The sequence below is a fragment of the Chaetodon trifascialis genome, chromosome 3, assembly GCF_039877785.1.
Source record: "Chaetodon trifascialis isolate fChaTrf1 chromosome 3, fChaTrf1.hap1, whole genome shotgun sequence".
NCBI lineage: Eukaryota > Metazoa > Chordata > Actinopteri > Chaetodontiformes > Chaetodontidae > Chaetodon > Chaetodon trifascialis.
This window is the reverse complement of record NC_092058.1, coordinates 4,049,781-4,064,156: the sequence shown is the minus strand read 5'-3', so window position 1 is coordinate 4,064,156 and position 14,376 is coordinate 4,049,781. Positions and strand designations below refer to the sequence as shown.

Sequence of the window (14,376 nt, the reverse complement as noted above, 5' to 3'; positions counted from 1 at the left end):
GGAGTCTATGCCGTGAGTGAGTTGAGCTCCATAGGGAGTTAACTGATTAAGTATATCTGTGACAGACACAATCCCTGCTTAGTGGCTACCGAGAAAGGAGGCGAGGAGAGCAGGAGGAGGAGAAGAAGAGAGGAGATGAGAGGAAAGGAGAGGATAGAGGCGTAAAACATCTTGTTCAGCAGTTTCAACTTGCTACTGTGAGCGTTTTTCGCTTCCCTGTAAAGCACCAGCACCATCTGTTTATGTGGACGCTTAACAGAGCTGTGCCGGTGCGCAGAGGCGTAGTTAACGAGTAACTTTGCTTTGTATGTTTCAGTACATGTAAGTACTTGTGCTTTACGACGTGTGACTGCCACTGTAGACAAAGCCTTTTTAAACACGAGTGACAGGCAGTGAAGACGTCGTGTTTCATTTCCCTGAACGCTGAAGATCCTTTAACCTCCAGCGTCGTCACAGGAAATAAAAGAAGAATCAACGTGTTATTCATAAAGGGACAGTATTTGTGGCAGAAATCTCCCATCATGCATTTAGCCTGCATTAGTGCCACTGTATGATACTGCATAATCTACCCCAGCATTGTAAAATAAAACCTAATGGACATATCGAAGCGTTAAATTCTTCTCTCTCCAGCAGCCAGCTCTGCCACACTTTCTTGCTCTTTTCAGGCAGCTGGAGAGACAATGGAATATAAAAGAGGCAGTAAGTAGAGGTTTTAACTGCCTCATAGCTCAAATGACCATAATATATCTGCAGGAGGTTGATAAGGTTTTTGTTCAGTATCAATGACCCAGCAATTACTTTGTCCAACGCTCTTGAAAATAAAAACCAAAGCCACCAGAGTTTCAGCGATATCACGCTTTAGCTGCCAAGTTCTTCTCCCAAACCACAAAGCCTTTGTCATGCTGCTATTTAGTGAAGCCATATGTTTGATTTCCACTTTCTTCCTATTTCTTTCAGAACAAATTCTATTTTTATCAAGCAGGCAACAAAACACATCATGATTAAATTATGTGTGGTGGAAATACTCAACACCCACAAGTTACATAAACCAAATGAAAATGTCCTCTTGCAGGAATAACAATTAAATTCCCAAATCTCAGGATTGTTAAAAAAAAAGAGGCCGAGGCAGAGATTTGCAGGAGAGGCAACAAAGGCTCTGCAGTCTCTAATACACAGCTCAGTAAAGGTCATAGATCATTTAAATTTCCGAATATGGTCTGAGTCGGGGTAGAAGAGTCTCACTGAGAGGAGGATTTCGGCAGTATGTGGCATTAGCATTTCTTAAATGACTTTTTGCCTCATCAGGCAAGAATAATCTGAGGTAGACTCTGGCCTTATGGAAGCTATAAAAAGGCAGTATATTCATGGAACTGGGGCGTAATGATTCCATAGATTTTCTCCTGCTCCAATTAAGACACTTCAGTATTATTTTTGGTGATATGCAATTTAAAACGTCATCATGACCTTTGATCTTCCGGAGCCACGATGCAGCTGCTCCTGCTCTCTGCTGCGGTACGACAGCAGTCATTAGGCGCCTTCTCATTTTATTTGTGCGCAGCGGCTGTGTGCAGGCTCTTAGTGCATACAATCTGATCTGATGTCTCCAAATTGCAGCTTTCTGCTGCATTCGGCTGCCCCTGTGAATCTCTCCGAGATGAAAACACAGAAGTCTATTTTGTTTGGCCTTTTCTGGACCCCTCAAGTTAACAACTTCTCCCCAACAAAAGTTTTGCAGTGGCTGCCGGGGTAATGACGAGAGTTGGGAAAGAAGAGGATAGAAAAAAAGAGATGAGACACAAAGAGAGAAAATGGGACCGAACCCAGAAGCAGAGAGGAGAGGAAAGGAGAAGCCAGGAGAGGAAGGGGGTTGGGGAGTTGCAAGGTTATGAGGAGAGGGAGACTCAACAGAGGAGTGGAGCTCATTAATGAGTAATGGGTTCGTGACCCTTCGCCCTTGGACACCACAGCTTCTGATGACTTTGTTGTTGCTCCAGTACAGCAGATGCCAAATGAGCCTGAGTGCACGTCTGCTCTGTATCTACAGTATATGTAGGTCTGGACAGGAGACAGGCTGAACATCCAAATGATTCAAGTACACTGAGATCAGGCCACCATGTTTGCTTTCAATTCAATATATATGATTGGAATATATTATATATAAGTACATGTAAAGCTGTTCTTGAGTGGACTACATTCGTGGTTTTGGTCTCTTTTAAAGTTTTATCCTCAGCAGTCAGCGTCATTGTGCTGCTGGCATGGAGTAATAGAAGTTTGGAGTAGAAGGTTTTTAAGGTTTGCAAATGCCTGCAGACGACGATATCTGGGTCTTATTAGCTGGAAAACACAAAAGAGCTGCAGCACGAAGCCATATTCTAGTCCGAGTGAAACTAAAAAAAATGAGAATACTACAGAAAATGAATATTTTACATATGTTTTTCTGATGGTATGTGAAGGCATCCTCTGCATCTATATCCATATTTAAGCAGTCTACTCTTATATTCAGGATATTTATCTTTACATCTAGGCCACCTGCTATATTTAGCATTTCAACAATAAGTCAGGTGACCTTTGCTGTCATGATAACAAAAGCAAACACATGGTTAATGTCAAAAGGTCTTAGTTTTTTTAGGTTCGGGCAACAAAACATACTTTGTTAGGTTTAAGAAAAGATCACAGTGTGGGTGAAAATAGGTTTGTCAAGTTTTTAAATATGATACATCTGTTAACTCAGAGCCATAAATTCTAATAAGTCAGCCACACGGGACACAAACACCAGTCTCCATCCATGAACCCCAACCTCCCCCTCTGTGGATTTTATGGCTCTTTATACGACATTATACTGCATTTTTTATGTGTGGTATTTAGCTCCATCTCTTCTCCTCAGAAGTTAATGGGAAGGATTGATGAATCACCTGCGAGCAAACACAGACTCTGCCTTTGCACTGCGTGCTATTCAGAAGTCTAAAGTCGTGTTATTTGTTTGCAGATTGAAGAGACTGGGTTACACACACACACACACACACACACACACACAGCCAGCCTCTTCAAACCTGTGGCCTGTGTCCAGATCTGCAGTGTTTGCAAGCCAGTACCTCCTGCCATCTTAGCCCAATTAGAAGCTCCCCTCCCTGGGCAGAGGGAAGTCGAGAGCGCCCCTCCCTCCAGCCTCATATCTGTGGCTCTGGTGTTATGACAGCCTGACACTAGCCCTGTGTAATTACTGCTGTCTGAAGGAGCGAGACAGTGTGGGGCAAGAGAGAGAAAGGGCCGGAGAAAAAGGTAAATGAAGGAAGACAAAGGAGGCGAAGAACTGAGGAGAGGGAGGAGATGCAGACAGAATCCGCTGGAGAAGGGAGGAAAAAAAACAGAGGTGGAAGGAGAGGGAGATGAGATGGAGAGAGAGAGGAGGAGGAGGAGGAGGAGGAGAAGTGGTAGAAGTCACTAGAAGAAAAGAAAGAGAGAGGAGGAGAAAGAGCAGAAGGCTGGCAGACTACCCCCTGTTGTGTTTGTTGTTACGTGCAGGGAGTGTGTGTGTGTGTGTGTGTGTGTGTGTGTGTGTGTGTGTGAGAGTTGTAAGCGTGTGGATGAGCTGATAGCTGATGACAGTATCTTGTACCGGCAGAGTGGAGTCATGCTGCCATCATTGTTGCCTCTCAGCCAGAGCTCGAAAATTACTCTGATAGAAGCCGTACAAATAATTCTCCTCAAGGTGATCCGAGAGATGATAATCAAGGAGGAGGCTTCCTGCAAGACTCTGCGTTATATGCAGCTATTCTGTATTAACGATTTATGTTCAGCGATATCACTCAGTGCCAGTGGAGCAAGCTGCATTCATGTAAAAGTAAGGTTGTGGAGATGGTCTGGAGGAAGTGATGCGCTACAGTGGCATCACTGAAAGGTTTGTGTGTCATACTTTTCGTAATATCTGATACTTTTCTGGGGTAATGAGCTTGGAATCAGACTACGATTTGTCTTTCCAGATGTTCCTTAGGTCACATTAGGTGGTCCTGGTGCGGCTTATGTTGTGTCATGGCTCAAAAGGAGGGGGCAGGTATAGATTTCGGCATTAGGAGGATCAGCAACCTTTGAGACGTCTTGGATGCAGAATCAGCTGTTTCAGGTCAGGTCAGCGTTCCCACGCTGCGTTTAATCAAGATTCTGTGGTTTGTCTCTCAAAAACTTGACACAAGTTTGACAGAAAGCTGCTAAACATACTCTGCAAATAGTTGGAAAAGATGCATTCAAAACACTGGACAGTTAAAAGAGCAGTCACCAAGCGCAGACACCTATAACCTCAGTTATAAAGCGAGAGGAGGAAACTCTGCTGAGAAGCACGTCACATGATCAGCACATGACCCGAGGTGTGCGTCACATGACGGCTTAAGTGTCACTGAAGTGTGCCTGCAGAGGACACGGCATTACTTCCTGTCACTTTGCAGCTGAAGACGTTCTCTGGTGGTTATCGTAATTGTCGAGGGTTTTTAAATAATCTTTTCAGAATATTCTGCAAATGGACCCCGTACATCAAGTTTTTACATGTTGATTTTAAAAAAGAGACAAAGCTTCTCTGCAATTTTCTGCTGCTTCTGATTATTTTTACTCCGCATGAAGCCTCATTTTCTGCCATCCTGAGCGAAAATTCACACATCTATTCTAAGATATTCACCGAAACCAAAAAATGTTAACGCCTACTTGACAAAATGATTACCCTCGGGCCCCCACTATAAACATAGAGGAAATGGGTTACAATTGATGCCGTGAGTCATCAGCCATACAGTAGATCTGCTCACATAAAAGCTCTGTTTTCCAGGCAGAATTTCTTTTTTGAGACAGCTTAATTTGAGCTTTGATTTGAAGTGGGTAAAAAAATCCCACCTGTACAAAATGATGTTTTCAGCTTTATTGCAGATGTGAAGCTATAGGCCTGTCGGGTGCATTGTTGAACAGAAATACCTTTTCAGGGTATAATTAGCTCCTGAAACACCAACTTTCAGGAGGTGAATTTCTTCCAAAGCGGAAACCTTTTTAAAACATTGTTCAGAAGTCTTCCCTGCAGCTAACAGACTAGCTTGCAGGCTAACGTTAGCAGCTCGCTGTGCGCTGGCTTTAAGTGGCGGTAGCTTTGCATCAATCAGTAAAGTCATACGCCGCATTAGCATTTCAATGACTTCAAAGAAACGCTGAGGTGATCCCTTTTCTTATTTTCTGTTCCCTCTGTTGCCAGGTTTTTCTTCCCATCCCCCTTTTCTTCCAGTCTTTCTTCCCCATCCCACCTGATACTTGCCAGCATCTGCTCCATCTCTTCATTTTTACTCCTCTCCTACTTCTTTTCTTCACATCATCTCCCGTTCACTCGTCTCCTGTTGACATCATTCTCTTTTTTCATTAAAAACAGTAAAGAATCCGGGAAATTGTTCTTATTCGTAGCAGCAGTGTCGTTATGATGTGGTCGTGCGTCTCGGAGGGTGAAGATAAGAGGGGTGAACTGGAGCATATCAACATAAGAAAGAAAAATAACAGAGTGAGGGGGGAAAAAATAGAGTTAATCAGACTAAATCATGTCTGCCTCATCTGCAATTACCTGCCGTTGCCATGTTACCACTGAACAAAATCACTGCCTGCCATTAGCCATACCCCCCCCCCACACACACCCCCCATGCATCCTAATAACAAGAATGGCTATTGGAGCACAGGACAAAATAATTGGCATTCAAATGGGAAGGGGGGGAGAAAAGGGAGAATAAGATTTACTTTTGGTTACATGTACTTTGACGCGCCGCTGAGCGGTGGCTCATAGTATTTCTCATGTATTGTTTTTGAGTGGATGTTTGTAAAAGTGTTGATTTATTGCCGTTATTATGATGACATTAAGCTAATTTGAGACACGTAAAAACACATGATTCGGTGGACACGATTAGTAAAATGAAACTGTGTTTTCATAAAAAAGCTACTGTAGATCATTCATGTGGAAGATGAGTTATAACTGTAAGCTTGAAGGAATCGGTGTATAGGATGACGAAGAGCGTGTGAGAAAATACTTCTCGCATTCGTCACGCGTCTGTGGGAAACAGGGGAAAGGATGTGTGGTCTGAAGCCATGTGGACATTGTTCTGATTTTTGCCAATTGTCTGTGACTTGTGGACATAAACCTCTGACTTGTGGACATAAACATCAGCACAGAGCGGAATGAGTCACCCTGAAGGCGAGGCAGAAGGTTTCAAGTTTTTATGAGAAACCAGAATGAAAATAGAGACATTAATCAAAGATTTCCTATTGGTCATCACACTGTCGCAAGTTATTGGTAACGGGTTATTTGGCAGTAGATAAACAAGTGTTCGCTGGTGGAGGCAGCTCATAATGGAAACAGTGTTTGTCCCATCAGCCCAGATGATGTTTGCTATATATCTGCCTTGTGGAGTCCTGCGCAGGCTGTTTATGACTTTTAGCTTTTTATTTATGCCGCGAACGTTCAGCTCATCTGCACTGAGGCCAAAGTCAACCAGCCAGATGATCTGTGATGCAGCATGTCTGTGGTTATGGTTTGGTTCAGTTAGACGACTAAATCTTCTTGGTTAGGGTAAAAGAAAGATTCCCTTCATGGAAAAAAGAAACCGCTGTTACTGGTCGGAGACGTGGTCATGGTCGTGCTTGGCGGGTAGACGTAAACATGGGTCGTTGTAATAATTTTAACAAACATGCATCGCTGTCATATTCCCGGTCCAGACAGGCTCATCAGTTTGGCTCTGGCAGGTCAGTTCGCTCCCCATCCAGTCAGTTAGCTGCTCCGATCTGTGGGTAAATGTAACTTTAGGCCTGTTGTATTTTGTGCTATCTGACCCCACAGACGATCACACCAGAGTGCGACTGCAGCTGCTGGACGGAGACCCCCACTCTGACTACATCAACGCCAACTATATTGACGTGAGTCTTTACGCACGCAGACACACACGTTTGCTTTTTAATGCTTGTGATCGACTGCAGCGTAAGCATCCTCAGTTCTTAGCCCCAACCATCACAGCTGTACACTTCACCACATCTCTGACCATATAGCAACCTGAGCTTAAGTCTTAACCCTCCAGCAGCCTTATGAGGAGGTGAGGACAGCGTACTGTCCTCTCTTTGGAGGGCTTAAAACTCAGAGTGGTCCTTAGAAAGATGGAAATACAATCACACACATACTCACATGCAGTTAAGTAGAAACTGTTGTCAGGGACACACTCAGAAACAATAACTCAGAAGCCACATGTTTGATGCTCTGATAGAGTCTGCGCCCAAAATGCTGTCTGTCAAAGTGCCTTTTGAGCAAGGCATCGAATCCCAGTCCACCCAGTCCTTGAGCGCTGCTTTGAACCGGTCTGTGAAGGAACCGGTCTGTTGAATACACACCCAGTAACAAACAAAGATGAGAGCAGCTATGTTCATAAAATCTTCAGGAAGTCAGTGTGTGTGATGTTTATGTGGACTCCTTCTCCTCTCCTCACATCCAGCCTTCCTCCTTCAGCGCCCTCCTCCTCACTGACTCATCCCGTCTTCAGTTTCATCAGTTTCCCTCTTCGCCCCCCCTTCCCTTACACATCCACCCGTGCATCCATCACTTTGTTTCCTGTCCCTCCCTCTGCGCCCCCCCAGGCATTGTGCTTCACTTATCGATGTAATCTGTCACTCACAGCTAACTGTAATAATAGTCTTAATGAATTTGCTGCATATCGTTTGTTTCCAATCAGCCTCTACAGACGAGACTTTTTTCTCAGGATGAGAAGAAAGGGGGGTGATTTGAAAACTGAAACAATACGTCTCCTCTGTGGAGATGAAGCCGTAGTTATAACGTGGTCTAAATGACAATATGAAAGTGATAAATGTTTTTATCTCAACAAGGTTATCCGTCTCACAGGGAGGTGTTCGGGTGAGGAGGGGTGCACGGGGACAAGAGGGGGATAATCATTGCTTGGAGAGTCGTCACTTTTCATCTCTCCCGTGGAGGGAAAATTAAGATCCCCTCTATTATTTAATTTGATGTTTATTTGGGAAATGACCTTGAGTTATGTTTCTGAGGGGAGTGGAGGGACTGCAGAGGGAGACGGCGCAAATTAAAAGGGGAAAAAAGGATGGGAGGGGGACACTGAGCAGAGGAGCGAGATATGAGCAATGGAGAGAATGAGAAACGGCAAGATAGAGAGGAGGGAAGGTGGACAGAAGGGGGAGCGGGAATTGATTGAAAGGCAGAATAAGAAAAAAGGAGTGAGGGAGGAGGAGAGTAATCACTTCATGAGGAGGAAGGGGGAGGAATGTCAACAATACAAGAATGATCAGGAGAGGAGATGATGGAAGAGATGGAGAAACAAACAGATGTACAAGCTAAAGTAATGTGGGACAAAGCTGACAGAGGGACAGTTCAAGACAAGTATGAATGGGATGTGATGACAAAGAGGGACGGAGAGGTTGACGGAGGACAGGAGGGAGGGGAGGCTGCGTTCAGGTGTGTTAGAGGGAGTTCATACGTTGGTTCTGAGTTGCAATTTTAATATTTTAGCCGGAGGATAGCATGGGAAAAGGTGAAAGAGAGGAAAACATATAGAAAGAGGAGGTGAAGGAGAGAAATAAATAAGTAAAAATAACGCTGAAAATGGAGAAAATGAGGACAATTTGGAGGAGGAAGTAAAGAACACGGCGAGAAAAAGATGGAGGTGACGAAAGCGGGGAGAGTTTTTTTATGCTTCTTCTTTCCCGTCTCACAGGGGTACCACAGACCCAGACATTACATCGCCACGCAAGGTAATTAAACGGACATGATGAGTGTGTGTGAGGAGACGGTGTGTGTTCTTCTACATTTGTGCAGATACGACCGTGTGTGTGCGTGTGTGTGTGTGTGTGTGTGTGTGTGTGTGTGTGCGCAGAAGCCACCTGGTAAATGTCGTCCATTCGGGCTGGGAGGCTATTACCACAACCTCCTAAATCTAAACCGCCGCATAAAATCCCCCTGACAAATTTAAGACCCCATTACCTCAAACCCCCGAACCACTATCTGGGATTGATAGTGTGTGTGTGTGTGTGTGTGTGTAGTTGTGCATGTGTGTTTCCCTGTTCATGTGTGTATTTGTGGAAGTCTGTGCTTTCAGTGTGGACGTATTTTTATGTGACGTTGGATGGTGTGTTTATATGTACACACACCGTGCATGTGCTCTGTGTGTGTGTTTGTATATCTCTAATTTGTGTGTGTGTGTGTGTGTGTGTGTGTGTGTGTGTGTGTGTGTGTGTGTGTGCGTGTGTGTGCACGACAGGGCCCATGCAGGAGACAGTGAGGGATTTCTGGAGGATGGTCTGGCAAGAAAACTCGGCCTCTATCGTCATGGTTACCAATCTGGTGGAGGTGGGCAGGGTGAGTTCATCGTTTGAGAGATTATAAACTGTGTGTGTGTGTGTTTCGTGATACCTGTGCAGGTACGAGATTTCACAATTCACTGTACTGTGGCAGGCAGTTTGTACTCCCACCTGTCCATCAAGACCTCCTTCCTGTTGTGTTAATCTGATGATGGTTTTCATAACTCCGGTCATCCGTATCCAGATGTGCAGTCCAGTTTTATCACATCTGGCTCCACAATTCTGCAGCTTCAGCTGTTCTTCAGTGAGTTCCTGAATGACTTTACAATGACATCCAGGGATTTCAAACAACATATCAATGCAAATCAACTGAACGTTATGTAAGACATGCGATAAAAATGTTGATATTAGTCATTTGTTATGTAATTCGTCTTGACCTCGGCTTCCTCCCACGCTGCTCGCGCTCTTTTGATGATAATGGCCGACGTGTAGGACATGTTTAACCACTCGGTGTGAACGTAACTGGTCTTTTCCAGGTGAAGTGTGTGCGCTACTGGCCGGATGAGACAGAGGTCTATGGAGACATCAAGGTGACCCTGATAGAGACTGAACCTCTGGCTGAATACGTCATACGGACGTTCACCGTCCAAAAGGTAAACAAGTAAACATCACCAACAACAACAGATTCTGATATTTTAATGCTTATAGAGGTTCTTAATCCACTGTGACCGTCACACAAACATTCATGGTTCTGCAAAACACCTTTCCTAATATCACCAAATGATGCAGCTGCTGAAGTCAAAGTATTTATGCAGGATTTCAAATCAATATATTATGACTCAGGTTTTATTATTTCCCACAAGACGTCAGATGGGATTTGAATGCAGTCATGCTCTCGAGCCGCTCACTTCCCCTCATTGTTTCATGTTACTTATCGCTTCCATTTTTTGTAAACCCAAAACCTGGATTACCATTAGAGCCAGTGAGCGATTGGGGATTTGAGGCGAGCGAGCAGCGTCCCTTGTTTGTTTCTCACTGTTTAAGAGGAGGCTTGAAAGCGTAATTGGGCCCTTGTAATCAGACAGGAGGGATTTGAAAGGGGAAAAGACAAGTGCGAGTGGAGCAATGTAGCGTCATTGTTGTGCTGCTGCTCTCCAGGCTCTGCTCAGGAAAAATAGTGGAAATGCATTTCACAATAAGCGAAAAAGCCTCTGATCCAAAGCCTTGATTTTCCAAACTGCCTTGTTTATGTCCTCGTCTAAGTCTTGTCTTTCATCGCCACGTTAAACCGATTGCTCCTCTGCTGGTTCCCCCACTCAACTTCCAACTTTACTTTCTTTTTTGTTTCAGCTAATTTGGGCTTATTTGCGTGACTGTAAACAAAATAGTAATAAAAGTCAGAGGTGGTACCATTGTGATTAATAATTACTCATTATTAAAATACACGATATAATAGACATTTATTATGAGACTGATAACTAAATGTTGCTTTCTTCCCTGCAGTCTTTATGTTATTTCTCTCACTCTTTCCATGCCTGTCTGTCTCTTTTTTCCTCCGTCCTGTATTTTCTTCCCCCTTCACTTGTGCGAAAGCAGCTTACGAAGACGAGCCTTCGAGTCGTCGCTGTCAGCTCGTTTAGCAAGCCATTAATCCATACCACCTCTGCGCGTGTGTGTGCGCTCAGAAGTACTCTAAAATTCAAAGGAAAGCTGATTTTGAAATGCCTGTCATTTCCGCAGGACGCATTAAAACGCACGCCAGACGCTCGCACGCACACACTCATTAACGCAAAACTCTCCATCTTTAAACTACAGTAAGTTCTGTGTTCTGTGTGCATGAAGAAGAAAGAGAAAGCAAGACAGAGGGGGTACGTACCGGTTCTGCACCGCAGTTTAATAGCTTTAATTGCAGTGAATAATGAGAACAGGATCTTAATGAAAAGGTTTATTAATGGCACTTCCAGGGAGATTAACAGAGCCCTGTGGAAGAGAGGGTGACAGAGACTCAAGGAAAGAGAAAATCTGTGGAAATGTGTGTGTGAGAGAGAGGAAAGAGGCAGGATGAAAAAACAGAAGATCACAAAAGACATGCAGACATGCTGAACAGAGCGGCTGTGGGCGAGACAGGTAGTAAGTGTGTGTAAGTTTAGTGTGTAGTGCTAAAATTAATTTATCTATGACGCACATCCTGAGTCGCACATATCAGACCATCCTGATCTGATCTTATCCACATCTGGATGTCCCGTTTGTGCCTTTGTTAAACCTGAACGCAGGTGAAGCTGCTGCCGGCTCGCATGTAGCCGGAGTGTACGAGGAGCGTTTACTACACACAGCTTTCGGTATTTTTAGAAATCCACGAGAAACTGCGACAGGGCTTAGTTCACCCGATGGATCGCATCCAAGACAGCAGAAGAGTAATCTGCTCTATGGCACTCAGATCTGGAGAAATCAAACAATTGCATGCCCAGCAGACAGCAAACTGAATAGGAAAGGACTCAGCGGCATACACAAATCTACAGGCCAACAAACACAGCTTTGAGGAGCGGCGCATGCACATATTAGACAGCAAGGACAGATGGTTTGAGAGATGTGCAAAACAGGCTGTTTATGTCAAGCTGGAGAAAGCTTCCCTGAACTGTTTATGAAGCCAACCCCCCCCCTACACACCACCTCCCTGACTCTTTAAATGAGGATGTGATTAAGGACGACTTCTCCCTCTTTTCTCTTAACATCGAGTGGACGCGTCCCCCCGGTGGGCGTGGCCGCCTCGTGGCGATGATACCTGTTTTATTTCTCACAAATCTTTGAAACACCTTTAAACTGTAGTCCAGTAATATTCAGGTTTGATTTCCTCCACACATGGAGCAGGTGTCTGGTCGAGTTCAGATCAAAATAAAGACCGGGCAAATGTACCAGTGAGACGTGAAAAACAAATGAGGAGAGTGTAGTCTGAGGAGTGTGACGCACACACCGAAGTGAATAAGGAGGCTGCACAGCTCGCAGCAATCAAACCATATTTTCCCCAGACAAAAGAAAAGACTATCTAGCTGTCCTTCCACAGAAAAGTCTGGGTAAGACAGTCTTTATAGAGCAACACACAAAAGCTGGTCTGCTAATATGAAAGGCTTTTCAGATAAAGGTCATGAATTCCAGATAATGGTCGGTTTTGGTTTTTGCTTCTTCCTTCACCACACAAATCAGTGTGTGTCCTCCTGGATCTGCCCGTGTTTGCATAAAGCTCAAGAACATTAGCTCTGTTTTAAAACTGACTTCGTTACATGTGGACGGTCAGTAAAAGCACTCGTTCGACCGCGTCTTTTCTGTCACCTTTGTACTGTTTAGCTGCTGTTTTTCTTTTCGTTTCTGCTAATTATGCAGCAATTCTTCTGACTTCCTGTGAGCTCTCTTCAGCTATATCACATCTGATTCATTCTGAACCTTTTGGGGATTTCAGGTCAGAGTTGCTTTACTCGTCCTTCGTTGTCTGCATGGGTTGCAGTCTTGGAATCATACTAAAGGTATTAGACGGAGGACATGGAAACATGGTCCACGGTGTCCACAGCACAGGAAACAGAGGCTTTCAGCTGAAAGAGAAGCTGGAGGAAGAGAAAACAAACTAAAGCACAGTACATCTATGCACACGTAACTCTTGGATGATTAAAAACAACCTCTCTGAAAGGTGGTCAGAGACGTTTTACTCTGAAAATATGAACATCAGCAGCTTTACAGCCAAAACAATCTGCTTTCCTGCTAAAACAAGGAACATCTGGCTCTTCTTTTACAACCAAAAGCTGCAAATGCACTTTAAGAACGAAGCTTCGCCAGAACAATCAAATATGTTACTTGTCACTCATCCAATGCAAATGAGTCTTGATGAGAGGACTAAAAGTTAAAGACAGCTGTGAAAGGCAGCAGGGCTCATCGTCTTCTGTCCCAGCTGAGAGAGGCTTTGAAGCGTTTCTACAACCTCATCACCTTTTTCCAACATGTCAAGCATCTTAATTTTTATTTTTTTACCAACCTCTCACGGATGTGATGCCCTGCTTGTGTTGGACCGCCGTCTATCGATTGAGAGAAGTAATTTCAACATCACAAGAGAGCAAATCAATGGGAAGTCGAGTTATCAAATCACCTTGTGGTTTTCTGGGTTCTATTTTTCTCCTCCCTGCCTCTTCACTCTCTTTTATGTCTGTGTTTTCCTCCTCCATCTTATCTTTCCTTCCCGTCTTTTTCTTTGTCATATCTCCTTAACCGCACCACCGCTTTTTCCTGTCTCAGTATGTCTCTCACTCCTTTACACGCCGTCTTCACTGGCCTCTGCTCCCTCCCATTCGCTGTCTGTCTCTTGACCTCTCCACGTCTTCCTCCTCCTGATGGTGTCCCTGCTTCTCAGGCTATCATGAGGCACTCTGCAAAGGCAAACCATTCACTACAACCGCGTCTGTCTACCAGAGCCAGTCTGTTCGGCTATTCTTCTGTTTAATCCCCGTTTAGTTCCGAATTGTATGATAGAATCGATTGGTTTGAATTATTAAAGCAGGACGTGTTGCGTTGAACCCCTGGAAGTCTTACACTTCTCTATGCTGCTTCCCGGAGCAGTCACAAAATTGGGAAATTTCTGCATCCTGTGAAGAGATGCAGGTCAGGAATCAGAGCAGGAAACTAGAAGGGAGACCTCTCAGTCCTCAGGCTGCTGAGGCACAGTTATCTGACATCAGCAAGGTGGTGTACGCTGTCAGAGTTATATGAATTACTGTTGACAGGTCTGAAAGTGTCAGAATACACTGAGGCTCACAGGGAGTCCTGGATGCTTAGTTTGGAGGCGTGCGATGTCCTTGATTCAAATCCAGCCACACACGTTTGTTGCAGGCTGGTCCCAAAAGATTCATGTGTGATTACATTTTCCCTGAATTTAGACACACAGTGATCACCTCACTCACCCAGATCCACCATGTCAGTGATGTTTGATCCATCAGATCCATCATTCCTTTGGATCAGATACATATTCGCCTTAAAGCTGCAGTAGGTAAGATGGAGAAGAGAGCAGACAGCCTGAAA

General features: G+C 44.3%; 1 protein-coding gene across 12 annotated transcripts in view; it reads left to right on the top strand.

Annotated features, from left to right (window-relative positions):
• The window catches only part of ptprt (protein tyrosine phosphatase receptor type T), a 320,800-nt gene that overhangs the window by 282,105 nt on the left and 24,319 nt on the right, over positions 1–14,376 (top strand). For 8 of the 12 annotated variants that reach the window (XM_070992915.1, XM_070992906.1, XM_070992896.1 and 5 more), the window contains 4 exons: positions 6,836–6,921; positions 8,736–8,772; positions 9,279–9,376; positions 9,855–9,971. In XM_070992915.1, the coding sequence (XP_070849016.1) occupies positions 6,836–6,921; positions 8,736–8,772; positions 9,279–9,376; positions 9,855–9,971 (338 nt within the window). The remainder of the gene's footprint in view (positions 1–6,835; positions 6,922–8,735; positions 8,773–9,278; positions 9,377–9,854; positions 9,972–14,376) is intronic. The other 4 variants (XM_070992933.1, XM_070992925.1, XM_070992887.1 and 1 more) reach the window with 1 other exon arrangement.